The sequence below is a fragment of the Balaenoptera ricei genome, chromosome 9 (genome assembly GCF_028023285.1).
Source record: "Balaenoptera ricei isolate mBalRic1 chromosome 9, mBalRic1.hap2, whole genome shotgun sequence".
Lineage (NCBI taxonomy): Eukaryota > Metazoa > Chordata > Mammalia > Artiodactyla > Balaenopteridae > Balaenoptera > Balaenoptera ricei.
The window spans coordinates 7,046,521-7,073,905 of record NC_082647.1 but is presented as its reverse complement, the minus strand read 5'-3'; the positions used below and the strand labels follow the sequence as shown (position 1 = coordinate 7,073,905).

Here is a 27,385-nt window from a genome sequence, read left to right as displayed (position 1 = left end):
AGTCCGCCACTCTCCCCGGAGTCCGCCACTCTCCCCCAGCCCCGCTGCTTCCTTTCTGACCTGGAGAATGGTGGGCTCACGCTTCGTTCATTCACCACATTTACTTGAGGACCTACTACGTGTCAGGAACTTATGGGGTTACCACAATCAACAAAATAGACCAGCAAATAGTCACACAGATATAGCGGCACACGGGTCAATGCTATGGCGAGCGCGGGAGCGGGGTGACAGATCTGAGCATGTGCTGGGGTCAGGCAGCCACTCTGACCCACACACTATCCCAGCCGAGCGGTCTGGCCTGCAGCCCCCTCCGCACCTCTCGGGACCCGCTTCCCCCACGCCTCCCCGGCGGCCCTAGTCAAGGTCGGTTTACGGGACGCGTCCTCTGGGAGAGGCGGTTCCGTTTAATCCGAGCATCCCACCTGGCACATAGGGTGCGCTCAGTAAATATTGGATGCAAGAATGGATGGATGGATGTGTGGATGGATGGGTTTACGCGGCCAAGCACACCGCAAGCTGACCACCCGGCAGATCCCGGCGCCAAACCCCCCTGGCAGCTTCTCGGGGTCTCGGGTGAACCAGTGGGGAGAGGGCGCCCACCAGGCTCGCCCCGCCTTCACCTCGCCCCGCCTTCACCTCGCCCCTCCTCCGGCCGGCGCCGCGGCGCCTTCTGGGAAGTGTAGTTCGCGCCTGCGCCCGGAGGGCCGCGGAAGCTGGTCCCCCTCTCTTGGGATGCGACGCCCCACCCCCGCCCCTCCTCAACGGCCTGCGCGCTCGGCCCGGTTTCCTCCTGCGCTGCCCTAGGTCGCTGCCGCCGCCGAGGGTCGCGGCGCAGCCTGTGGGCGGGGAGCGGGTGCCCCCGGCCGTGCCGGAAGCCAGGAGCGGAGGCTGAGTCCGGGATGGCGCGCCAGGTAAGGCTAGCGCGGACGGCGCCGCGAGCCGGGACCCCGCCACCAGCCGGCGAGAACAGACGGACGCCGCGGCGGGTCTGCTCCGCGCGGCGCTGTGCGTGCCTGGAGGGCGGGGGCGAGCCTGGGACCCTCCAACTTTGGCCGGGCGTGGGGGGAGTGCTGGTGCGCAGGATTTGGTGCGGAGAAGTCCAGGTCCCCGGACGCCCCCCTCCCTTCTCCCCGCCCCGCAGTGTACGCATTCTTGGAGTCTCTCTCCACCTTTGGAAACTCGTTCCTTTGGGTTAAGCATCACCGTCTCTTCTTGGCTTTTAATGATAAATTATACTGGGAGCGATGGGCACGAAGGCCTAAGGAGAATGAGTAAATCTGTTCACTTTCATTCTTGGTAGGATCCTGGACTCTGGGCGGGGGGGAGGGCATAGAACAAGGTACCAGGTTTTATCCATTAGGTGAGATGCGTAGGTCCGAGAGGTGGAGGGAGAGCCCCATCTGTCATAGCCTGGGACCAGTTTGGGCAAGTTGTGTGAAGGTGCTAGGAAGCCTGATGGTACCGAAGGGGAGTTGCTGCACGTTCTGCTGGGTGGGCCTCTGGGGCCAGCTCTGTAACTGTGGTGGCTCATGAGCTTGGGCCAACCTCAGACAACCGTGGGCTCCATGGCTTGAGGGCGGGGGAGGGGGTGGTGGTGTTGGGAGAGTGGCTGGGGCAGTCTGTGGCCAGGCAGAGCAGCAGTGTGCCAGGACCTTGGCAACATGAATGCCCCACAAGCTCCTGGGAGAAAGGGAGAAGCCAAGCAGTTTGGATGCTGTGGGAACAAGGGCAGTCCCCTCTGCAGATCTGGCCGTGTAGTTAGGGAGCCCACGGACACCCCAGCTCAGATATGCCCGCTGGCCCCGTGCTCAGGCCTCCTCGTACCATAGTTTCCTCTTCTATACAGTGAGGGGTTGGAGCTTTTAGATCTCATGTTCTGGAGTGTGTCCTCCCACTGTGTAGCTTCACGGAGAAGGTGCCCAGGAGTGGCCTTGAGGAGTGGTAGGTCACAGAGGGAGAGGGACAGGGTCAGTCTCCTGTCTTCCTGTCCAGCGTGACTGCCAGATGCTCGGGCGTGGGAGCACAGCCCGCAGGTGGGGGCAGCAGGGTTCGGGATCTGATCTGGAAGCCCGAGTCTGAGCCTGAAACATGCTGGGAGAGCGGGTTTGCGCTGAGAAGGACCTGAAGGCCGTGTCTGTGGCCTGAGTGTTTGCACATCATGCTTGCCCCCTCCCTCTTCCATGCACGTGCACGCGCGCGCGCACACACACACACACACACACACTCTCTCTCTCTCTTCCTCTGCTTTTTCTGGGTAGGGGGAGACTACTGATGGAACCACCTCCCCTGGCCACGATCAATTCCCGTTCACGTTTTATAAGAATTCTGTCATACAAGAGTTTATCTTTTGGCTGAGGTGATGAATGGCCTGGAAACCATCTCTTCCAGATGTCTAAAAGAGCTGGTATATTTAGCCAGGAGATAAAGAGGCACTCAAGGTCAGGAATGGTGTGTGTAAGAGCCCACTCTGTAGCTGGAGGTGGCCGGCTGTGACCTACAGATGGACGTTAGGCAGACAGATTCGGCTGTAAGAATAGGAATCGTAGCACTTATCACGTCCCAGCATTTGTTCCAGGCACTTTTGCTATGTTAATTCACTTAATCTTCACAACATCCCTATGAGAGAGGTTTTTTTTTTCCTTTAATATTTATTTATTTATTTATTTGGTTGCGCCGGGTCTTAGTTGCAGCAGGCGGGCTCCTTAGTTGTGGCATGCGAACTCCCAGTTGCAGCATGCATGTGGGATCTAGTTCCCCAACCAGGGATCGAACCCGGTCCCCCTGCATTGGGAGCACGGAGTCCTATCCACTGCGCCACCAGGGAAGTCCCGAGAGAGGTTGTTTTGATCCCCGTTTTATAGACGAGTTTGCTGAGCCCTTAGCTAATATGAAGCAAAGCAGGGATTGGAATTCCAGCAGCCTGGCTCCTGAGGTCAAGCCCAAAGCCCCACACTCTGCCCGTTCGTGTTCCAGAACTTCTTAACTGACAGATCAGGCCACCAATGGGACTGTGGTGAGCCCTCTGTTGCTATAGGTGTTCAAGTAGAAATTGAAGAACCCCCCCTGTTGTGAGTGGAAGTTGGCACTAAGTGTTCACTGTGCCTTAAAGGTGTACAGCAGTTGTCGGTGATTTCTAGTTCACAGACATGCTACGGTGGACAGCTGGCCCCTGGCGGGAGGAGAGGGTCCCGTTCACCCGAGTAGGCCGGGCAGGTTCTGCCCAGTCTCTGGCCGTGACTGGACGGCAGCTCTCCCCTGGCCCTGTGATTCTAAACTTAGAATGTGTCAGAATCATCTGGGAAGCTTGAAAATGTCAATTTCTGGGCTCTGAAAGCACTAAACATAATCATGATTTAGTAGATCTAAGATGAGGTGAGAAAATCAGTCCTAATTAAAAGGAAATTCGGAAGTAAGTCATTTGAACCTAAAAGCCCTTCTGTTTTTTCAGATGTTAGGTAGTAAATAGCTTCTGATGGGAGAAGATAAGGACACAGAGTATTTTTCACCCAGTTTGACAAACAGAGAAGCTGTCTGCTGACTTGAACTAGCTCTGCAACAGAACTGCCACTTGGCTCTGCTGCCTTACTCTCCCCACTTCCTGCTCCAGCCAGCGCCATGCCATTTGGACTCTGCCATTATCAGTGGCTACAGGATCATTTATTTTTACCCAAGACCCTACCCCTCCCCTCCATCACCCCCTTGAAAATCTTGTTAAAAGTTCAGCTTTTATTAAGAGGTTACTGAGAATGAGAATTTGTTTGTTACAGATACTCCCATAATCTATCACTACAAACTGTACTGGGTAATAATGATTTTCTAAAAAGTGGATGTTTGGGACTTCCCTGGCAGTCCAGTGGTTAAGACTCTGTGCTTCCAATGCAGGGGACGTGGGTTCGATCCCTGGTCTGGAAACTAAGATCCCGCATGCCGCAAGGCGTGGCCAAAAAAAATAAAAGTGGATGTTTGATGCTTGGTTTGTTAAGGTTTACTGATCTTCTGATAGGTTATAGTCACAGTCAAGCACAGTCTAGGGTCCTCGACTTGGCCCCTGGCTGTCTGCCTGCTCATGCTGCATCACCCCTCCGTGCTTTGGAACCTTCGCCCCAAGCCCAGGATAAAGTGCCTGAGCAGCTGCCCGCGTAGGGCCGTCCTGTCAACCAAGCGAGAGACCTGAAGTGCTCGGAAGTGTGTAGGGATCGCCCCTCCGCTGGTGTTTAGGCCCCCTGTGTGTGACTTCTCACTTAGCATCCGAGTGGGTGTTAGAGGGAGGGACAGAGATGGATGGAGCTGAGAGGCTGGCTGGGGTCTCGCGCACCTGGTCCACATATAAAATGTGGCGTGTTGGGGAAAGTGTACAGGCAGAGAAGGTGCCACGACCCCAGCTCTCGTCTCCAGATAAGGAGGTGTTGAGGCCGTGTCCGTTCTCAGCGTGGCTGGTGTCCCCTAGAGAGGGCCGGGGGAGGGGCCTCATTAGAAAGGCGGGCCCTCTGCAGCTCGGTAGCTGGGATCAGCGTGTTCTTCCCTTGAGCTAAGGGACCTGCAGAGCCAGCCCTGCGTGGAGCTGCCAGGAGGTGGAGAAGACGTAGCCTGGAAGCCCACCTTGGCTCTCCTTACCGGCCTCCTATAAAATGGGCGTGTGTTTTGGGTGGCATTTTTGTTTTGCAGCTGCAGAGCCTGGTGTCGGTCGGTGCATCCCCCCCCACCTTATAGTTCTCAGGGGGATCAATGTACACTAACCAGACTCACAAAGGACAGAGAGATAAATCAGAATATGCCAGTTCCTTAACTTACGGTGAAAAATAGAGCTGACAATCAAAACTGGAACTATATGGTGGCCGATTAAGTGTTTGACCACCTAACGTGAGATCTGCATGGGAAGCCCAGGGTTAACGGAGTCCGAGCACAGAGGTTTGCTGGATAAGCTGGCATCGTGGATGACCTGAAGCATCCGTCTCCCTTAGGAAGAGCCCTGCGGTGCAGGACAGAGACTCTTGCCACCTGGGCAAGGCCAGGAAGCCCAGACAGATTCTGGAGCCCCCGGTGCCCTTCTCTAGGCGTGGTCCATGGTGACAGTGCCGCAGTGTTGGTGCCTCTCCCTTCGGGCAGCAGTGACCTGGTTCCAGCCCCTCCGCCTGCCCTCCAGCCTCCCTGACAGGTCCAAAGGCCAGGACCTGGGGCTTCCAAACTCCCTGCCATCGCTGGGCCCCCTCCAGGTGGCTGATCTTTCCCCCAGGGCTTGGTTTGACTCGTTTCCAGGTTCTGGGGACACTTACTCTTCTCTAGCGCATTGGTCGTAGTGGGAGTTTAACACGTATTTGAGTGCCTAAGGGAAAAGAGAGTGAAGTAATTGTAACTCCTTGACCCTCTCCTGCCCCCTCCCCACTTTTCCTTGGCTGTGGTGGTGAGAGAGTGGGACTACCGATAGGTGTTCCAACCTTTTTGATTCTGTGACCCTCTTTCTTAATGTTGAAAACTTAGTACATTAGAACTTAGCCTTTCCATGTATTTTAAAATAAATTCAGTATTACCTTTAAAGGACACACATGTGTTCATCACAACAGCGTCTGTAAACGTGTGCACCCAGCCCACTGGCAGTGTTTGTGGCCATTCAGCCCCTGGGCCTGTCGAGACAAGTCTGAGCCTCCCGAACATTGACAAAATATTAACCAGTAGTCGATCTAAAGGAGAAATAGAGAATTTTATTCACGCCAACCTGAGGATTATAACCCGGGAGACAGTCTTTCAGAAAACTCTGCGGACTGTTGCACTTGTTAGAGGTCGAAGGCACAGTTATGTACACTCTAGAGACAAAGGATCATTTGTCAGAATGACACACTGACATTTTACATAAAGTTCACCAAAGGTACACAGCCCAGATCTACACGTACAGTAGGTCACCATGACCCCATACAGAATTAGGAAAAGAATGAAGAAGGAAAAAACGCATTGATCTTTATGGTTGAGCAGACAGTCCTGCCTTTGAGGAGGTCTGCTTAACGTATGATGTAGATGTACGATGTAGACGCCCATTGCACGTTAGGGGGGCCCAGTACCGGCAGGGAGAATGTTACGCTTAAGCTTCCTTGTTCTGCCTTAAGAACAAATTTTATGCCATCACGGTCCGCAGAGCAGACAGGGACTCCCTAGCCAAAGTGTCTCCCTGCTCCACCAGCCCCAGGGTTCCCGAGGCTGGCTGGGATTCGGACTCCGGGAGGGAGAGAAGGAAGAAGAGGAGCAGAGACGAACGGAGGGCAGAGCGAGGCGGGGGACCGTGCATGCCAGGAGCGAGGCGCGAGTGGAAGCCGCGGGGGACGAGGCTGCAAAGCTAGGGCCAGACTGGGTCGTGAGGCCTCCCTGCCAGATGTGCCGGGGGGACACCCTCTGGGCCCTCACAGTGCTCGTGTCCTGTTGGGAAGTGCAATGGGGCCCTGTGTCGGGGTCCCTGAGATCACCCCAGGGTCAGTGATTTGCTAGGAGGACTCCCGGGACCCGTCGTATAGTTGTATTCACAACTATGTGATTCATTACAGCCAGAGGACACAGTCACGATCGGCCGAGGGGAAAGGCACGGGGGCAGAGTCCCGAGGGAGCAGGAGACGCTTCGGCGTCCTCTCCTGGTGGAGTCGCACAGGTCGTACTCAGTTCTTCCAGCCATGAGTTGTGACAACCGGTGTGAAATATTCTCTCCCAGGGAAGCTCACTAGAGACTCAGCACCCAGGGTCTTCACTGGGGGCAGGCCACGTAGGCACCCTTCTCCTGGCATGTACTGAAATCCCAGAGTCCCAGAAGGAAAGCAGTGTTCAGCATAAACCACACTGTTTGTACAAACAGTCTGGGCCCAGCAACCCATCCTTATCAGTCAGGAAACCGTGGGAACCTCCCAAAATCCAAGTTCCCCAACACCAGCCTCAGGCCAGCCTCGCAGGCAAGCCTTTCTCGGGACGGCAGTGTCAGGCCTGCTCTTCCATACGGACCTGAACGTCGGCTACGATCTATCTGTCCAGAAGGCCAGGAAGAGATGGGGGTGGCTCTTTGAGAGATGTTTCGGAGGGCGTCTGAGCGTATTCCCGAGAGGAGGTGCCCATACCCGGCCAGAGGGGCAGAGGTTAGTTCAGGAGAGCCCGCTGGCCTGCTGAGCGGCTGTCCGGTGGTCAGAATGCACAGGGGGCCGAGGAGGAAGAGACTGCGGTGTCTGACCACTTGTGGGCCTTCAGACTCTGGACCAAAGGCAGGTAGCCCGTGGAGAGGCTGCCTCCAGCCGGGTGTGTCCTCGTGGTGCCAGTGGTCAGCGGGAGACAGGCAGAGTAGGGAGCAGATGCCGTTGGTGACAATGACAAGGCCACGGTTGGTAGTGGTGACGGTTTTTAAATTTATTTATTTATTTATGGCCATGTTAGGTCTTCATTGCTGCGTGCGGGCTTTCTCTAGTTGTGGTGAGCGGGGGCTACTCTCGCTGCAGTGTGCAGGCTTCTCATTGCGGTGGCTTCTCTTGTTGCGGAGCACGGACTCTAGGCGCGTGGGCTTCAGTAGTTGTGGCGCGTGGGCTTCTGTAGTTGTGGCTCGCGGGCTCTAGAGCACAAGCTCAGTAGTTGTGGCGCACGGGCTTAGTTGCTCCACGGTATGTGGCATCTTCCTGGACCAGGGCTCAAACTTGTGTCCCCTGTGTTGGCAGGCGGATTTTTTTTTTTTTTTTTTAAAGATAGTAGTCATCTTTTCTTTTTTAAATTTATTTATTTATTTATTTATTTTTGGCTGTGTTGGGTCTTCGTTTCTGTGCGAGGGCTTTCTCTGGTTGCGGCGAGCGGGGGCCACTCTTCATCGCAGTGCGCGGGCCGCTCACTATCGCGGCCTCTCTCGTTGCGGAGCAGGGGCTCCAGACGCGCAGGCTCAGTAGTTGTGGCTCACGGGCCCACTTGCTCCGCGGCATGTGGGATCTTCCCAGACCAGGGCTCTCGAACCCGTGTCCCCTGCATTGGCAGGCAGACTCTCAACCACTGAGCCACCAGGGAAGTCCCGCAGCGATGGTTTTTAAAATCACTGACTTGAGTTGATGAAACAAGGCAGTAGATTGTCTTTGCTTTATTAGGAGTGTCTTCATTTTATTTAATAATTTTTTTCTTACAGATAAATAGTTTAGCATTTGTTCCTAAGCCAGAAGGACCCTTCCCGTAATTTATATTCTGCTTAATATAAATATAAACTTTGTGCTTAAGTTTGCATGAAGTTAATTTTTGCTGTAATTTAAAATTCATGCCTACTAGATGCTGGTCATCTTCTAGGGTCTTGCGGGCATTTTAAAGCCCACTTAATGACTATTTAATGACTTTAAGATTTAAGATTTAATGACTTTAATCTTATGAAGCCTGCTCCAAAGGCTCTGTGGGAGGATCCTGCCTCACCTCTTCCAGCTTCTGGTGGCCCTGGGCATTCCTTGGCTTGTGGCTGCATCACTCCAACCTCTGTCTCCATTGTCACATGGACTTTTCCTGCCTGTGGGTCTGTCTCTGTTCCTCTTCTTTTAAGGACACCAGTCATATTGGATTAAGGACCTGCCTTATTCCATTATGACCTCATCTTAACTAATTACATCTGCAGCAACCCTATTTTCAAATAAGGCCACATTCTCAGGTACTGGAGTGAAGACGTCGGCGTATCTTTTGGGGGACACAGTTGACCCCCGTCACTGTCTCTTGAGCAGATTCCCATTGCCCCTTGGCCCGTTCCCATGTGTCAGGCGCCCTCCCCATGCTCTCTGTCACTGCTCCCCCGTCTCTGGTGTCCAGCTGGAGCCACAGGCTGCGTCACCAAGCTGAGGGTGACTAGGCTGGCCTTGCTGGGAGGGAACCAGCCAACTCCCCTGAGACTGTGCCCACAGGTGTCCATGGCCTTCCAGGACCTGGCCGTGCGGTTCTCCGAGGACGAGTGGCGGCTGCTGGGGGAGGGGCAGAGGGCGCTCTACCTGGACGTGATGCGGGAGAACTACGAGACGCTGGCCTCCCTGGGTGAGGAGCAGGCAGGAGCTGGCTGACGGGTGGACGGGAGGCCGGGTCAGCACCACGCGGGCCCTGAGTCGCTCTGGACCCCGGGACCCACCGGGCCTTGGGCTTTGTTTACACAATGAGGTGGCGTCGAGAGCCTTGCGCCGAGCTGGGGGCCTCGCGGGTCTTTTATGCTCTTGTTTCTGTGGACTGTACTAGGGTGCTGGGTGTGATTCAGTGGGGGCCCTAAAAAACTGGCGAAACAGCACTGGTCCCCGAGGTTCTGACGGGCCCTGGGGTTTGGGCGGTCATACGGACACACACGTGCACAGGTGCGTGGACTGCAGGTGCCTGGGCTGCTGGCGTGATCGCGTGTGGGAGGGCGGAGGGCGGCTTCCGCTCCCGGGGGACTGTCCCTCTTTTCCTCCCCAGGGACAGTGGAGCTGCTGCCCCTCTCTGCCTTCCTGTCTCCCTCGGAGCCTGGAGGAGCCACGGGGGGCGGGAGCTGTGCTGGTGATGGGCCGGAGCCTCCTCGGGGAGGAGGGCCCCTGGGTGAGTAATCTTGGCAGGCGAGGGCAGGCCCTTTTGGGGTCCTGGTCCTCCTGGGTAGGCTAGGCCCAGGTGGACTCACTCGTGTCCTTCCCACGTGTCCTCAGCCCCTGGCTCCGTTCCTTCCGGGACGCTGGGACCTCAACCCTCCCCACCTCGCCACACCGACCCCTCCGTGACCTTTCACCCCTCACCCCTCTGGGCCGGGAGCCTGGTACACTGTTGCCCATCGCATGAAGTGCTCAGAAGAAAGCTGGGGTCACCCTTGGAGAGTTGTCCCCCCTTAGGCCCCCTTCCCGCCACCACCCGTGCAGAGCCAGCCTGCAGCCCCTGAAGGTCCAGAGACTTTGGGCGGTGGATGTGGTCCAGGGGGTGCCAGGAAAGGCAGGGGCCCAGATAGTGGCAGGGCACGGGGAGGCAGCCCTCCTTGGCGGTCCCCTCGGAGGAGTAACAGGGAACGAGCGACAGGAGCTCAGTTACCCGTGGTCCCCAGCGTCCTGCTCCTGGCTGTGCCATGGGCAGGTTGCCTGCCCTGAGCCCAGGTCCTCTTTGTCTGTGGACACGGGTCTCTCCTTTGTTGCCCCTCACGTGGTGGGAGGATTACATGAGACGCAGCGTGACGCCGCAAGCAGCAGCATGAGTGCCGAGCTAATGCGGGGGGTTCCCTGTGGCCTCTCGGCAGGAGGAGCCCCCCAGCACAGCCTGCACCTCAGCGCCCTGGTGCAGCTGGTGAAGGAGATCCCAGAGTTCCTGTTCGGGGAAGTCAGCCCTGAGGGCGGAGGAGCCAGCCTGGACGGGGAGGGGGCGAGCCCCGAGGGTGAGTCGACAGCGGGCGGTCCCTCTGCATCCCACAGACAAGTTCAAGCTGTGGGCAGCGCTGTGCGCCTGCCCAGCCCCTGCCCGGCCCTGGGTGGAGTCGCCCCACTGCCCAGCCCCTGCCCGGCCCTGGGTGGAGTCACCCCACTGCATGAACCCGGGTGGCGTGCCTGTCCTCTGAGAGTCCGTGGATCATGGTGAGACAGCAGCTTCTGACTCTTCTCTAGTGGCTCCACCTGGTTTCATCCATGCCCTTGGGGCCCCCGTCGTGGCGTGCCCCGCGTGGAGGGCGAGGCCGGCCCTGTTCTGTAGATGAGTGGCCAGGCCCCCCCAGCCTGCACTCTTCCCGCCTCACCAGACTCTCCCTCCTTCCCCGAGCTCTGCTCGCCACGCACTCTCACCTCCTCAGGGGTCTGTTCCCAGCAGCCCCAGCCTGTAGGGTTCCTTTGAGTCCGCTCAGCTGATGGTCGGGTGAGAAGGATCTTATCAGAACAAGACCTCGACTGTGAATCTACGTGTCAGAGCCCAGGGATGACAGGGCAGAGGTTACTGACGTCCTGGTCATTGTTAGTGGAACATGGCAGGGAAGGGCCAGGATGGGACAATGGTGGGGGCATTTTACCTCCTGCCGGACTTAATTCCAGTGTCCCGCCCCCCAACAGCAGCTGTGATGGGGGACACTTGCCCTCTCCGAGGCTTGCTCGGCTGCCTTCCAGACACACCTGTCGGCCGGCCTGGCCTGGCCGCCATGCCCAGCGGCGGCTCATCCAGCAGCCCGCCCAGAGCCAGGGGGCAGGGGAGCCCCCTCCCCATCAGTGAGTATGACCCAGCACGGGGGCCCCGGGGAGCAGGCCTAGCGCTGGGCCTCCGCCCGTGGACCGGCGAAGATGCGGGATGCTCGGCCCCACTCGCGGGGTGCTGTGTGCGGCGTGCCTGTGGCTCCGGACCTGACTCTCAGAGCTCCTCACCAGGGCAGCGTTAATCGTCGGGGAGGGCAAGGTGGCCACTGGAATTTCTCTGGGTCTCATTTTATTTTACAATTTTTGCAAATTATACATTTGTCTGAATATCTGTTTTTATCTGAAACATTTCAAATTAATATGGCATAAAATTGGCACTCCTGAAAAACATACCCCATTTAGCCTGTAGTTTCAGGTGTCACCTGGCACCTTTGCCACGTGCCCAGCTTTGAGAAACATATGTACAAGGCTTGGGCCTGCGTGTTGAGGCTGTGGGCATGACCTGCTGAGCCAAAGTCAGAGGCTGGGGTTGGGGGAGGGTCCGGAGTGAACAGTCTTGTGTTTACATTTACACCGGAAGGAAACAGGGAGAGACCCCGCCTTCCCCAGGATGGACTCTGGAACAAGCCCGCGGGAGCTGGCTCTGCCGCAAATCCACGTTCCCAGGACTTGGCTGCCCCTCAGGGATTTAGAGCCTGGAGAGGCCTGTCCTCTCGGGGGACCAGATCCTGGGTGACTTCTCAGGGTCAGGAGCTGGGGCTAGAGAGGCCTTCCTGTCTCCTGCAACAGAAGCTGCTGACATGCCAAGGCCTGTGGAGGAGGAAAGCCCAGGAGCCCCCAGCGAGGAGCCTAGCCCTCCCACCTGTAGCCCCGGCAGGTGGAAGAGCCACAGGACTCAGGAGAGAGGGACCACGGGGGCAGGTGAGGGGCTGGCTTTCCTGAGGGCGGGGCCTGCGCCGGAGCTGAGCAGGTGGGAAAAGGGAGGCATCGTGTGGCTCCCACCTCAGCCTCCCGACAGCCCGACGTGGCGGTCAGACGTCGTCCCCATTCTCACGGGTGGGAAATCTGGCCCCTGAAGGTCCCACAGCTGCCGCATTCAGGGCTGCCCTGAGCGTTCTGGCCTTGCAGGAGCCGCAGGAACCTCTCCTGGGAACAGCCCCTTGCAAGGCCTCATCAGCTGCCTGAAGGAAATCCTCGAGCCCGGGCCCCAGCACCCCGAGCGGCCCCAGGCCTTACTGCCGCCCGTCCCCAGCCTGGGTGCGTCCCCGCTGACCGGAGCAGAGCCGCGGCCTGGGAGCCCGCCCTGGGCAGGTGAGTCTCTGCGGACCCGTCTCCTCGCGCCAAGGTTTCTGAGCCCGCAGAAAGCTCGAATTGCCCTTTGATAGATCCTTGTCTATAAATATAGCATCCTCCCTAAGGATCATTGCCAACTTGGCCGTTCCCGTATCATTAGTGTCACATTTCTGGAGCCAGATGGCTGTCTTAGGGGAACAGCATTGGTCAGCTGCTATAAGAAAACTCAGAAATAGACTTAGCCCTGGATTCTTTGGGTTCTTTACTCGTCCTAATATGGGACACCTGAGGAGGAGATGATGAGCGAGTGTCACTTCATGTTGACACGAAGTGGGATGCTTGCGGTGGGCTTGGGGGAGCAGGGTGACGTGGTGGGGGCAGGAGCCCCAGCCCTGGACCCTGACGCCTGTTAGCCGGGCAGACTGTGAGAGGCTCCTCAAGACCTTGAGCCTTGGTTTCCAGTCTGTAAAAGGGGATAATTGTTCCCACCTCAGAGGGCTGTTGTGAGGCTTAGGTACACGCTGTGTGTGTGTGTAAAAAGCTTGGGTCTCCTCAAGTTAAGTTCTGTTCAGGGCCCAGAGAACCATCTACAAGTAGCAACCCAGCCCGCCCACCTCCCTCGTTTGTACTCAGAGTAGCACCATATGCTCTGCCCGTAGGGTGCATTTCCACATCCTCCTTTCATCCATCCAGTTCTGGGAGGTGTGTAGACAGGCATTTTTAAACCAAGCACTAAGAAGACAGTGGCCTGTGCAAGGCTGAGTGAGTTATAAGAAGACCTGCATCTCCAGATTTCTGGCCTTGGACCTTTTAACTGAATTCCTCTTTTGGTGGTTTGTCACCGAGACTGAAGTCACCGATTCAGGGGGAACATGTGTTCCTTTTTTCTGTAGTGAAGACAGAGACAGCCTCAGGGGATTGTCCCCTCCAGGGTCTGCTGAACTGTCTGAAGGAGATCCCAGAGGCCCGGGACAAGCAACCCAGCCCCTCAGGAGCAAGGGACCCACGGCTGCAGGAGGACCCAGGGGCCTGGAAAAGGAATTCTGGAGGTAAGGGCCACTGGCTGGGCAGGGACGCCCCTGGACGTCAACCGTTGCCTTTCTCCGCTCCAAGCAGAGCAGTAGGTGACCCTCCACAGCCAGACACCCGGGCGCACACATCAGTGTGTCGGTTGGAGTAGCCAGACGTCGGGGATCATGCTGTAAAAGGGCGTAGGCATGTAGGAGGTGCAGCAATGCGGTAACATTCCAGATTGGCTCTTACAGTAGGAGCTGAGGGTTCCAGAAGGAAGGAGGGGATGGTTGGGAGGGAGAGAGACGGAAAATAGGAGGCATAGCTCCAGGCAGTAGACACGCCGGGTATCATTTTGACGAGGGGATTCTTGTCACGTTCGCATGGGCTCACCACTGGTCATCAGCGTCCCAGAACTCTGAGAAAGTCGATCTGAGATGGTCGTGCTGCCCTTGAAGGCAGGACCCTGGCTCGGTGCTGACTGGGGGGGGCTGCGTGGCATCACCCCTCAGCAGAAATCTCTGGAGGCGGGGGTGGGACTGGGTCCGTCTGCTGATGATTGAGCAGCGACGACCTTGGAGCTGAGACGGCTGTGGAGGCCGGGGGCCTTGGATGCCCCGTCCTAACGCTATGAAGGCCTCATGAGGGGCTTCCCACAGGGCTCTGCCCCCTCCAGACGCCTCCCCCCGGGCCTGGCGCTGGCAGCGTGCTCTCTGCAGTGAAGGTGGAGGACGGCTGGGCCCAGGGGCCCCCAGAGCCCGCATCCTGTCAGCTCAGCAAGCGGACCCACGGCCCTTCTGCCGCGGGCAGCCCCGGGGACAGTGGAGGCACCGCCTGGGTCCGAGTGCCCAGCTGGGGCTCTGCAGCTCGAGGTGAGGCCTGGACTTGTCTGCTCGAGTCTTCCCAGGTGGGGTTCTCAGCGCCCCCAACAAGGTTCTGCCAGCCCACAGGGGCCGGGGCACTTGCCTGTCTCCTGGGCGGAGAGGCGTCCACCTGGCCGTCCTTCTCAGGCAGTTAATCCCTTCCCTTAATCCCCGTCCTCCTTAACCCAGGCCCTTGCCCAGGAAGCCTTCCATTGTAAGGACCGTGGTCTTGCAGAGAATTCCCAACTGTCGGGAAGCTGGCCCCTGCGTGTGGCTCTCCCAACCCTGCCCCTGGGCCTGGGTACAGCTGGCGTCGCTTCCCCCGATTGGGGAGCAGAAAGCAGATCAGAGCCCGCACAGAAGGGCGTCCTGCCTGGCAGGCTCCCACGCCTGGTACAGGACTCGCCACCCCTGCGGAAGGCAGGCCAGGCAGCCAGCCGGGGCTGGGCCGGGGGAATGGGCCAGAGATGGTGATGGGGCATCTCCCCTGTCCCAGCCGGCAGCGCCTCGAGCTCACCCCTGGAAGCCCTGGAGGCCTGTCTGAGGGGCATCCCCCTGAGTGGGTCGTTACCTTCCCAGCCGCCGGCCAGCTCTTGGTCCCGGAGCCCCCAGCCAGGAGACCCTGGGTCTCAGAGGCCCGAGCTGCAGCGCCTCGAATCACACAGCAAAGGTAGACTGCGTCATGGGCTCGGCGTGGCGTTTGTCCTTGTGCGCAGAACGGGGGATGCCAAGGACACCGTCAGGTCCCCCCTCCTCATCCCAGGCCTCAGGGGTGCAGCCCTTCTCCCCCAGCCCCCTCTCATGCCTACCCCCAAACAGCCCCTGCATTTGGTGGAAGCCAGTTAAACTCTTCTGCCCATTGTCTCCACTGAGAGGTTCACTTACCCTCTAGGCTCACAAGACCAGTGGTTGGGTTTATGTGGGTTAACGTGCTACGGGATTTTAATCAGCGCCACGAGTGCCCTAACCTAAGGGGAGATCCCAGTGGGAGAGGCGTTGGGGCAGCTCTGGGTGCCCGTCCACAGCCCAGGGCCCAGGGGACCTCTTCTCCTGTGGTTTTCGCGTGACGCCAGCTGTGCTGTTTCCCGCAGAGGTGGTCTTGGGGCCTCTTCCGGCTCTGGGCCTGCAGGGCTGCACGAGAGAGAGCCCTGTCCTCCCTGCAGGCTCCCAAGGCACCCCCACCAGCTTCTCTTCGTCCAGCAGCGTTGACGGGGACCTGGATTTCCAGAGCCCTGAGGGCAGCCAGGGGCATCGGCCTGGAAAAGGTGAGCTGGCCGGCCTGAGGCTGGGAGTGGATTCTGGGGAAGGACGGGAGGCCCCCCCCTGCCCACCGCCATGTGTCCGGCCCAACCAAGTCAGGCCATCGTGCCCGGTGCCGGCAGCAGAGCGGGGGTGCCGCAGCGGGAGCAGACGCAGGGCCTGTTTTGGGGGACGGGGGTCTCTTTTAGTGACTTGGCTCAGAAGGGGCAGGACGACATCTAAGATGTCTTAAAAAGTAAAAAGATCTCCTTGAACATCAAATTCTTCCTTATCCCAGCCACGAAGAAGTCAGTGTCTGTCATATCCACTGACTTTCCAACTTCAGGAAAAATGTCGTGAGGTTTGTGTGAAACCACCTTAGAGGGTGTGTTTGGCGGCTGCGCGTCGGGGTACCTCCTCGTGGAGGCCTCCGTGTGAGCTGTCCCCTCTTTGGGACCTTGCAGGACTGGACCTTTTTCTCCACCTGAATAATCCCCGTGCTCTCCGTCTGCCTTGTCCGTGGACACCCGGTCCCCAGGGCTCTCCTCTGTGTTTTGGCCTCACCCACTGTCAGTGGAAAGGCCTGGAGCTGCACCCAGCTGGGGCCATCGGGCCGGCCTGGGGCCTCCGGTGTCCCTGGGCCTGGGTCCCTGCACCTGCCACGGGTCAGCCCCTTGGTGGGGGGGCTTTTACCTCCCAACATGCAGCCGAATTTTCTTTTTAATTTTTAGCTCTTAGTAGGTAATAGATCGTTCAGTCTTGCTTAAAAGCTACGGAAGCTTGCGGAGGAAGGGTGCGGAGGAAGGGTGCGGAGGAAGGGTGGCGTCTGCCCCCCTCTGCTGCCCTGTGGTGCTGAGCCACCCGCTGCTGTGACTTCCGGGGACGCTGCGTGTGGCCCAGCATCCTGCGTGCCGCTTCTCCACCGTGCTTTCTGTCTTCATGCTTCCCTTTGGCGTCTTCCCACGTTTGGTCTTGGCATCCTCAGCGCTGTGCTGCCCCCTCCTCTCTTCCCCGCAGCTGCGCGGTGGGCTGCGGTCGGGACCAGGACATTCCTTCTCGAGCATCCTCTATCAACAGACCTGTTTTCCTAAGTCACCCAAACGGCAGGCGATCTCACGCCGCCTTGTAGAAGCTTCCAGCCCAGCTCCCCAGCTCCCCAGCTCCCCGTGTTGCCCCAGAACTCAGCAGCGTCTGTGGGGAAAGCTGTGTGTGGGGTTCCTCTCGTGACTTTGCAATTCCAGCCTCACGGCGGCCTGAAGCTCTGGCAGTTTCTCTTTTCTCCTGCTCTGCCTGGCCCAGCATCAGCAAACGCCTTCAGGAAAGAGCATGGCTGAGAGGACAGCTGACCCAGGAAGGGCCTTTTCTAGAATTTTCGTCCAGGGACTTCCCTGGTGGTCCAGTGGTTAGGACTCCACACTTCCATTGCCGGGGGCGCGGGTTCAGTCAGTGGTCAGGGAACTAAGATCCCACATGCCGCATGGCACAGCCAAAAAAAAAAAGAAAAAGAATTTCAGTCCATCTAGTTCCTATTGTATCCACAGCTCTGTCACTAGAAATATGATTTTGGCAATTTGTTTTTTTCCCAAGTTGAAAGGCATTAGTGTTGCCCTTCTTGACCTGCTCCATCCTTGGCCTTTCCCTCTTTGAGTAGCGAAGGCAGCCTGACGACGTTCCAGCCTCAGGGCCCATCTCCCCCACCACAGCCCGCTGATCGGTTTCTGTGTAGGCGGCCGAGCTGGGGAGGCCTCTCCCAGGGCCGCCGGGAGTCAGGAGTGACGGGTTTGGGGCCAGGTACCCCCCGCCGGGTGCCCTGAGCTGGCGTGACCGGCCTCGGGCCCTGCGCCTCCTCCAGTAGCTCTGGCTGCACTGGACACAGGGCACAGGCGAGGCTCCTGGGGTTCACAGGACCGAGCTCTGACCAGCCAAGACCGCGAGTGTTGGGTTTTCACAGGAAGCCCCGTGGGAAGCTCCCCGCTCCAGGGCCTGGAGAACTGCCTCAGAGAGATACCCGCACCTGGGCCGCAGCCCACCTGGTCCTGCTTCTCAGCAGGGCACAGGGGGCCATGGAGAGTGGAGCCCAAGAACTGGACGGCAGGCATGGAAGGTAAAGCGCTGCCCGGCGTCTGAAGGATCTTGAGACTTCTGGAAGGTTCCGCGGCAGCCTTCCAGAGCAGCTGGAGGCCAGCGCCAGGGACCGCCCTGGGCGCTGCCTCCCCAGAGCTGGTGGGCCCCCATCCCGGCCTGAGATGAGATGATGTCCTGGAAACGGCCTGGGCAGAGGCTTGGCGGCGGTGAGGCGGGACGGGACACCCAGCCCCACTGCTGCTGCTCCGAATCCGGGCCTGAGCCGGGGCCTTGGCCGCAGAGTGTCTGTATCCTGGCTGTCGGCCCCACGTGCCTTGGCGTCCAGCACAGCCGCTGAGCTGTGGGGCTGCCGGGAGTCTGGGTAGCTGGGTCGGGGCATAAGGAGATCCTGGAGGATTCGGGAGGCTCCCGGGAGCGTCTGCAGGGCTGTGGTATGGCCCGCTCCAGGAGCTTGTGAGCCCGAGAATCCAACATGGCAGAAGTTGTTCTCTGTCCAGTGACTTCCTGGCCTCGGTGCCAACACGGGGCCCCCGGGCTGACAGGCCTCTTGGCTTCTCATTGAAACAGGACTGAGGGGCCAGGCCTGTGAGCCAGCCCACCTGGGACAGCGAGGGGGTGACGTGCCCACCAGGAGCCTCCGCCTGGCCAGCCCACAGGCACTTGCCTCTGGCACCATCCCTGCCTGCCACCAGCGAGGCCCCAAGGACCCCAGGGCCGCCAGGCCAGGACCGTGGACGTGGCTCCCAGATGGTGAGCTGCCTCTGCCCCGGGACTTGCTGGCATGTTTCCCTCCCGATACAGCATTTGATGAGGGAACAGATTTCCCCTTCCCTCTGTATTCCTCTGTTCCTTCCTTATCTCACCCATTCTGGACTGCCAGCTGGAGTGTGTATACATTTCCCAAAGACTGCTGTCTGGAGCACCCCGAGGTGTGCTGAAAAGAAGTGGGGAGAGCACTGCTTTTATCCAGACATTGGGTTTCTCTGGGGGAAAGACTGGTTGCTTCCGTTATTGTACTAGTTGCCTGGGGGTGGAGGCGTGAGTCGTACTGCTGCAGCTGCAGCGTAGTTGAACTCACAGCAGAGTTCCTTCCTAGACTTGCTAAAGTAGGCTGGTAGGGTCTGACTCACTTGAATTAGTACAGTATTTCTAATACTCCCACCAGGCAAGAAAGAGCTGGTTTGGGAGGGCCTCCTGTGGACAGAACTGAATCTCTCCTCAGGCTGCTGGTCCTGAGTGAGTGCGAGTAGGAGGGGCTGCCTGGCTTATAAGACCCAGAGCCTGGCTGGAACCAGACTGCTCATGGCTTCCAGGGTCTTGAGACTTCTGGAAGGGTCCCCGGCGGCCTTTCCAGAGTGACTGGCGGCCGGGCCAGGCTCTGGCTTTGCATCTCTCCACCTCCCATGGCCAGAGAGGAAGCTGTCCAGGGCCCACCAGAGCTTGTACGGGGCTGAGCTGAAAAAGGACCAGCTCCACGAGCCCGCCGACTGAGGCAGAGGCCTTCCTGCCTGGCATTGGGCTGATGGACAGCGGGCTCCTTTATTGCCATTTGCCCAGGGCCAGCCACCAAGCCCTCCCCACTCCACTGCCTGGAGAACTCTCTGAAGGGGATTCTGCCCGGGGGGCCCTTGCGCTTCGCCTGCCTGGCCGACCCTGTCCCGGGCCCCAGCCCCAGCCCCAGCCCCAGCTCCAGCTCCAGCTCCAGCAGCTCGGAAGGAGAAGACCCACGGCTGGAGCCTGAGCTCTGGCAGCCCCTCCTGCAGGGTGAGCTTGTTGGGGAGAGGAGGGGAGAGCCGGGAGCCCCGCCCCAGGGTGCAGGCACCACCCTGACCCCGGCTTTGTTTGTGACAGAGAGGGACCGCCTTCCCAGCTGCAAGGGCCTTGGCCCTCCTTCCCCACACCCTGGCGGCCCTCGCGCTGGCAGCAGCCCTGGTGAAGGCCGGAGAAGAGGCGAGACCGGGGACCACCGTGGTCTCAGTGCAGGTGAGCCTGGGGTCTCCTGAGAAGAGGGCATGTCCCCCAGGAGGGCCAAGGGTCCAGAGACTGGGTTCTCTGAGTCCCACCCATCACTTTGCCTGACTCTTGCCAGAAAGTTCTCTACTTTTGTCACGCTTGAGTTCCCCGTAGGCTCAGCTGTGTCCAAGAGAGAAGGCGGGGATATTGAGGCACATGGGGCCCCAGGAGTGTTAAATGAGTGTGTTTAATTGGAAAGCCTGACGGTAAAGTTGAGAGAGAGATATATATATATTTTTTAATATGTGTATATAATATATGCACATTACACACACTTAATAACGTATGTACGTGTGTATATACTTTTGTGTCGGTCCCAGTATATCGATAGTGAAGCTCTCAGCTAGGAACACCTGGGGCCCTCACCCCAGCTCGTATTACTCGTAGCGGGCCAGCCCCACACACTGGAGCCCCACTGGAGCTAGTGTTGTGTGCTGTAGGACGCACTTCGGCAGAAGCCATCAGGGAACTTGGAGGCACAGGATGTATTACTTGCAGGTCATGGAGGTTACGTGGCACGCCCACTGGCGAGGTGTGGGGGAGAGAGAGTGCGCAGACCTGACTGTGTTTTTATTAGGGTGGAGGGTAGGGTATCTAGGGTTTGGCAGGTTCACTCTTTATTGGCTTATTTAAAGCATAAGCGTGGAATTGGGGCCCAAGAAGGGAGAAGTAGGGTCAAGTGGTCACTGATCTAGGTCACCCACATCTGGGGGGCTGCCTGCTTCCTTACCTGGTTGTGTTGCCAGTAGCTTTGGCAGTAAACAGAAACAGTGTCACAAGTGAGATCCCTCCACCTGGGGAACTAAGCGGTTGTCCCGTCGGGAAAGCTGGAAACGGCTGCCTGCTACTCCAGGCCTCCTCAGTTCTCAGTCCGAGCCTGACCCAGTGTTCGCTCCCAGCAGGAAAAGCAGAAGAGAAGGTGGGAGGCCGGTCCCATCCGCCCTGGACAGAAGTGTGCTTGGAGAGCCTGGGCCCGCCTGGCCCCCTGGGCAGCGCCGGAGGAGGTAGGGATGGGTGGGGTGCAGGGTCGGGGAAGGGGGCTCCCCCCGCACTCAGGCCGGCAGCTCCGCCCACCGCTTGGCCTCTGCGCAAGCCCCGGCTGTACCCACATTCCTCACCACCCGTGGACCTGTCGGAAAACAGCAGAGGGGGCCAGGCGTGGACCCACAGGGCCTCCAGCAGGTCTCCGGAGGGGCCTCACTGGGGGTGGGACCTGCAGCCACGGCCCTCTCCACCTGCTCTCCAGCCCCCACCTACTGGGAGAGCCAGAGGCATCATGCCGGAGCCGCAGAGGACTCCGGAAGTAATCCGGGCCACCCTCGTCCTGTGTGCCCTGGTGCCCAGAGATGGGCTTCCTAATGAGCCGAGTGTATCCCTCTTGTATCTCATTTAACCAGTATTTGAAAGTTGAAAGTTTGGTTGTTTTGGTTTTTTTTTTAGGTCGTGTCCAAATATCCCCGGTCAGAGTGGCTCTGGGAAAACGATGTGTATCCACACCCCAAGTGCTCTGTGCCCTTCCTGCGGGGGCAGCTGTGGGTCCCTGCCCTGCCTCTCAGCTGGGGAAAAGGTCGGGATCTGGGCCCTGCCAGCCTCCTGGGTCAGCCTGCGGGCCCCTGTCCTGGAATCCGACGGCTGGTGAAGAGTCCAGGGGCCTGGGGCCCGGAGACGGAAGCCCAGGTGTTACAGGTGAGCTGGTGGCTTCCCCGCCCCCTCGAGTGTCGGGAGCCCTGCAAGCACGGGGCTGGCGGGGGCTCAGCGTCTGCACGGCCACCCACCCTCTTTGCCTGCTGCTCAGCTCACTGTGGCAGGGTGGGCCAGCCAGACCCCCGGGCTCACAGCCTGGGAAAGGCTTTTTCATAACAGCCTTCCAGGCTCGTTTGGGTCACAGGCAGGAAGAGTCTCACGTTGAACTCACTTGAGCTTGCTTATTTCATTTCAGGGTTTTCCTACAGGAATAGTTGGCTGTTTCATAAAAGTATGCAGACCCTTTTTAGAGGCAAAACAGAAATTGAGACTTTCCCCAGAATAGATGGATCCAGAATCAAAGTTCGGGGTTTGAGGCGACTTTAGAGGACAGAGGGGGAAACAGGCGCAGTAGTGAGTGGCCTGGCGGGGGCGTCCCCAGAGATGTGGTTCTGCGTCACCCGACCCCGAGGAAGCTCTTCCCTACACCACGTCAGAGACCGGCCTCGGGAGGGCAGGGCTCGGTCCCTGGTCCGCTCTGGGACGTGCACCCAGATCCTCACACTTGAAGCCTGCAGTGGGGGGCTCCGTCATATCGGGGGCTTGGCGTCCCTGCAGCGCCGCTGCTTTATCAGGAGCGCTGAGCTGGCCTGAGGCCGGCAGCCCCGCTGCTGCGCCTCGGGTAGAAGGACACCTAGGCCAGCAGCACTATCGCTGGCCCTTAGCCGAGATCCTTCCTGAAGCACGTGGCCGGGCATCGTTTGGGTCCTTGGGCTCCAGTCTCCACTTTTTCTGTTTGAAGCTCTGGGGTCCTGAGAAGTGCGGGCCGGAGCCAGGCTGGGGACTCAGACGTGGCCGGAGAGCAGGTCTGTCCTGCAGCTCCGGGTGGTAACGGGGCTTCCTTATGAGGCTTGCCTCGGGTGGAGACCAGTTCCAAGGGAACTTAGGGTGAAGGAGCAGGTGATTTTTTTTTTAAAGTAACTTAAGACTTAAAGTCCTATGTCTGTAACTTCTGAAAAGGGAGGGTACAGGTCAGGAGGGGGTGGGGACGCTTGTGGTTTGCTGGTGACCAGTAGCACTGGGCGCTGATACAGCCCCCTGGTCACCCCACTAGAAACACCTGGGACCCAGGCTGGACTGGCCCTCCTGGGCCCTCTCCAGATGCTGCCCACGGCCTTGGCCTCATGCCTTCTGCGGCTTCTCCAGGCCCTGCCCACTGACTCCCAAGGGCAGAGTTAGGCACTCGGGACACCAGTAGGGCCCAAAGGTGGCATAGAGAACCCACCTTTTCCTAGAAGGCGGGAAGGCCACTGTCCTAAGCGAGCTTGGTTACCATGGAGACCCGGTCTGTGATTTATCCTGCCCGTGATTCTGGGGAACAGCCATCCATAATTCCCCAGCCTGAGTCACTAGGATCCTGCCCGTCCGAAGCCCGGCTGAAGCCCGGCTTTAGCGGGGCAGGATGAGATACTAGCTGAAGGGACCCTGGGGGGAGAGAAGGTCCTGACGCTTCGAGGACCCTCACCCGCGTACCGCTCTGGTTTCAGCCAGGACCCACCCGAGGCCCCTTCCCGGAGATCCGCCTGGGCCTCCCCCTGGAGTCGCCATCCCTAGGGCTTTGCCGCGCGCCTCCCCGCGGCCACCGTGCCCCTGCGGGAGTTCCCTGCAGCACGAGCTCCGCAGCCTCGGTGCCGCCCTCTCGGAGAAGCTGGATCGGCTGGCCGGGGCCCTGGCCGGCCTGGCTCAGGAAGTGGCCGCCGTGAGAACCCAGGTGGATCGGCTGAGGCGGCGCCCGCGGGGCCCGGGGCCGAAGGGCCTCCTCCGGGGCCCTCGCTGGACTGGTGGCCCTGCTCACAGACACCCTCCCTACTGGAGGCACAAGGGCCCCCGCAGGCCGAGACCGAAGATCTTGCGGGGCCAGGTGGAAGGCTGCAGGGCCGGCGACTCCCCAGGCCTGGCCAGCGCGAGGCCCCGCCTGGTGCCTCAGCTGCCCCCGGACGTGCCCCTGGCAGAGGCTTCGGGGCCCAGCTCTGGCCTTTCCCCACAGCCTCTCTCCTCGGCATGCAGCAGCCCCGCTGTGCTGACCGCGTGTCACCCCCTCGGATGCCCGGAGGGCCACCGGAGCCCCCCGCCCCCTTCACTGCCTGCTGCCCCACCCCCCCAGGTGGCCGCCAGTGCAGGAGCAGAGCCTCGGGCTGCAGCAGCGGCACCGCCCAGGACCCTAAAGTGGCCCAAGGATCCGAGCTGCCTGTTGGCGGGGCTCCAGAGAACCCTTGAGGGGGAGCTGTGGGGTGGGGAGCACAGGGACCCCGGGTGGGGGCCCCCTAGCCGCCGTCTTACTGGGCTGCGTCCTGCCGAGGATGCCCCACCCCTGGCCGCCTCTTCTGGGGGCCGGCCGTCCCCCTCGGCCCCCTGCAGCCGAACCTTCCCCGTGTCTGGACTGTGAGGGGGCCGGGAGTGTGCCCTTGGCCTGACCGCCCCGGACTCCAGGATGCCCGATGCTCAGGGAGGTGCGTTCCCCAGCCACGCCTCTGGCTTTCTTGACTCAGGTTTGTGTAAATGTCGCTTCCCCTCCGGCCCTTCCCCGCTGGAACTGCCGGCGCCGGCAGGGGGTGGTACGCGTACGCGCGCGTGCACGCCACGTTGCCGGGGCGCTGCGAGCCGCTGCGGGGGCGCCACGCTGGAGAGCCCCTCTTCCCACCTGCCGTCCTGACCTCAGCGCCGAGAAGCCGAGAAGCCGTGGCTGTCCTCTTCCTGGCGGATGGGGGCTTAGCTTTCGTTTGGGGCAGAACTCCGCCCCCTGGCCTAAGCGGGATATACCTGTGTGGATTCTAAAATTACCGACCCTGGTTGCTAAGGAAAAGGCCCATGGCTCCTACAGAAAGGAGCCTAGAGGGGCCACACCAGGGCGTGGCTGATGGGTTGTTACCAGCACTGGAGACAAGCCTGCCCTCCCAGAACCTCCAGAGAATCAGCAACCCCCCTACCCCGCCCCCCAACCCCCCTCCGCGGCTGGGGGAGGAATTCACACACGACTCCCTGGGAAAGAGCAGCACAGGTGTCGTCTTCCTGGGGCCGCAGTAACAGTACCACAGGCTGGGCGCCCTGAGCAACACACGCTTATATCCCCACGGCTCTGGAGGCCAGGTGTCCAAGGTCGAGGTGTTGGCAGTTGGTTCCTTCTGAGGCTGTTCGAGGCCCCTCTCCGTGGCCGGTCGGTGACCGTCCTCGTGTTCACAGGGTGCTGTTCCTGAATTCATGCCTCAAATGTCCCTTTCGTCTGAGGACACCATCCTCATGCCCTCACTGTAACATAATTACTTCTATAAAGACCTTGCCTCCAGCTAAGATCACGTTCTGTGGTGCTGGGGTTAGGACTCCAATATACGAACCAGGTGGGAGGAGTGCACACTCCAACCCCTAACACACGTGAGGGGCTGAGCTAAACTTGGGTTCCTCATGGGGGAAGAAGGCATGACCGGGGTCACTAGATCTGCTTTCGCGGCGGCCACCAGGCTGCCCTGGGCCCCACCCCTCAGGTGGCATTCGGTGTAGCACGGGGAACGGCCTGCATGTCATCTGCCGCATTTCCCTCCCCAGGGTCAGATCTTTTCTCCCGATCTTTCCCCACCCGAGTCCGTACTTGATTTGAGGAATCCTCGGGACGGTCTGTGCACACACGTCGTCCGGGAAGGCCCTGTGGCGTGGTTAGCTGTGCTGTCAGGGAACCTGGGTGCAGCGCTGAGGCCCAAGCCGACTCGGGGTCCAGAGCGGCTGTAGCCACGATGGGTGCTTAAGGGGGGCCTTGTGGCTGCTGCACCCAGTGCGTCCCTAAAATCAGGGTCTTTGGGGACACACGCCGCGCCTGGCCTGCGCTTCTTGCTGCCCCTGTGGAAGGAGCAGGCCACTCGTGCTGGCGGCGGGGTGTCCGGCAGACAGACCATCGAAGGGGTGTTAGAACATTTCCAGGACTAGAGTAAGTCCCAAGATGACTGTCTCGGAAGCTAGTGTTCGTCAGATCATGTAAGTAGGATGTAAGAGACAGTCTTCACGGTTAGCCATACTTGATGGAGAATAAGGAACAGAAAAGTTCTAGGCTTAGGCTTTCCACTCAGGAAGATGAGTCCAGCTCGTTCCCAGGCTGTGCAGGAGCGACGCTGGGCCCGTTTCAGAGCCAGTAGGAAGGGTCTGACGGCCTGGCGGGGAGAGGGGGTCGGTGCTGCCAGTGAGGGGCCCCGGCCCCGCGGAGGAGACCTCCGCCCATCCACCTGCCCATCCGCCTGGGCGGCCTCCCCTCTGCGCGCCCTTCTCAGTGGGGACGGGGCGGAGCACACTGTCCTCCTCTGCGTGACCCTTGAAGGTTCAGTTTTGTGGGCTTTCCGAATATCAGCCTGCACGTCAACACACGAGGGAGCACACGGGCCAGAGGGCGGGAGGAGCGGTAGCTCCGGGCTGCGCGGGCCTCCTGCTGCCGCTGGCGGGGAGCACGCGGCGGCTGCGGCCCAGGCGGGGGGCTCCGGGCCCACCTGGACCCTGTGGGAAAGTGCAAGTCCTTTCTCAAGAATGTAGAAAACGAGTAATAAAATGAATGGTGAGGCACTCCTTGGTCTGCAGCCACATTCGTCCCCCAGGTCCACTGCCTGCCACGTGGACAAAACCCTTTATTAACTGAAAAGCCTTCTAGAATTTCTGATTTGGTGAGCAATCTGTGTGCAGTTTTGGAGTTTGGTCCCGTATCCATCTCCAACTACTTCGTGAGGAAATGGGGTCACTCTGGTGGGAGAAACCAAGGGGCCTTTGGAACTCAGGAATTCCCGGGGTCTGGAGATGGGGGCAGAGAACCTTCGCTCCCACGGAGCTCCCTCATGTCAGGGTCCGCGGCGTCCCATCTGCCCCGCCAGCGCGAGGCCACTGTGAGGCAGGAAGGTGGGAAGGTCCCGCCTCAGCCTGTCGCATCGGAGCGGGCTCTTCACAGCCCAGTAGAAGGGGGGCCGCCATGGAGGTGAAGGGGTGCGGGGGCCACAGTCGCCTGCCTGAGATGCCCCACGACGTCACCGCTCTCTGCGGAAGGAGCTCGGCGCACGGGCAGACCAGGCTTGCTCTAGACCTTGTGTCCTTGTGTTTTATATGTGGCTTCTGTAAACAGCCTACGGTCGGATTTTGTCTTTTAATCCAGCCTGACAAATTTTGTCCTTTACTCAGAGCCCTTAATCCATTTATGTGCAAAATGATGGCTGATACATTGAGATTTGAATATAGCATCTTATTTTGTGCTTATGTTTGTCTCACTCGGTGGTGGGGAGTTCCCGGCTTTCCTGCCACCTTTTGTACTGACAGTGTTGTGGGTTTTGTTTGTTTTCAGTCATTCCATTTTCTCCTCAACTAGCCTCAACATTTAAAGAAGTAAAAGGGAAGACATCCAAATTTACAGCTGTATTTGGGAAGTTTTAGCATAGGTTTTTAAGAAATTGATAGGCCAAATCAGGAAGGATATGGAAGATTTGAACAAGCCAATTAACAAAATTGGCTCGATTGATGAATATCTAGAACACTGCACCACAGGACTACAGAATATTCATTCTTTTCAGGCATACACAGAACATTTACAAAAACTGACCCTATACTACGCCCTAAGTGTAAACAAATTTTAAAGTATTCAAATTACACTGAATATGCTTTCTAACCATACTTTAGCTTTTAAGCTAGAAGCAAATAACAAGAAATGAGAAATTCATATACATATACATAAATAAAATAAGAATTGTGCTCCTAAATAGCCTGTGTGTCAATGAAGAAATCGTAAGAAATATTTTGAACTGCAGTATAAGAAAATACGGCATATCAAAACTTGTAGGATAAAGCTAAATCAGTGCTTAGAAATGGGTAGGAATAAGTGAGCGTGCAAAAAAAAAAAAAAGAAAGGCTGAGAATTTACAAGGAGGTACAAATAGGACAACAAAAGAAATCCCCCAAAACGTTAAGGCATGTAAACATAAGAGTAGAAATTACTGAAATAGCATACGCATAATAGATACAATCAAGAAAGCCAAAAATTGTGGTTTTAACAAACCTAACAAACTTGACCGGTTTGTGGTGTGATTCATCACTGAAAAA

The 27,385-nt window shown here is 58.6% G+C and overlaps 1 protein-coding gene across 8 annotated transcripts; it reads left to right on the top strand.

Annotated features, from left to right (window-relative positions):
- Positions 1-722: 722 nt before the first annotated feature.
- KRBA1 (KRAB-A domain containing 1) lies at positions 723-26,950 on the top strand. 8 transcript variants are annotated; one of them, XM_059933117.1, is made up of 18 exons: positions 723-911; positions 8,877-9,003; positions 9,412-9,531; positions 10,211-10,345; positions 11,007-11,159; positions 11,874-12,005; positions 12,213-12,395; positions 13,309-13,426; positions 14,025-14,260; positions 14,748-14,921; positions 15,343-15,516; positions 17,442-17,594; positions 18,143-18,325; positions 19,133-19,339; positions 19,427-19,558; positions 20,488-20,592; positions 21,029-21,274; positions 22,819-26,950. In XM_059933117.1, exons 1-18 carry the CDS (start codon positions 900-902, stop codon positions 23,715-23,717), a joined length of 3,489 nt encoding a protein of 1,162 aa, XP_059789100.1. In that variant the 5' UTR covers positions 723-899; the 3' UTR covers positions 23,718-26,950. The 8 variants fall into 8 exon arrangements, with proteins under 8 accessions (XP_059789100.1, XP_059789098.1, XP_059789101.1 ...); XM_059933115.1 differs by having other exon boundaries at positions 11,010-11,159; positions 13,271-13,426; positions 14,048-14,260; positions 22,819-26,949; XM_059933118.1 differs by having other exon boundaries at positions 13,271-13,426; positions 14,048-14,260; positions 15,415-15,516; positions 22,819-26,949.
- The last annotated feature ends 435 nt before the right edge of the window (positions 26,951-27,385 follow it).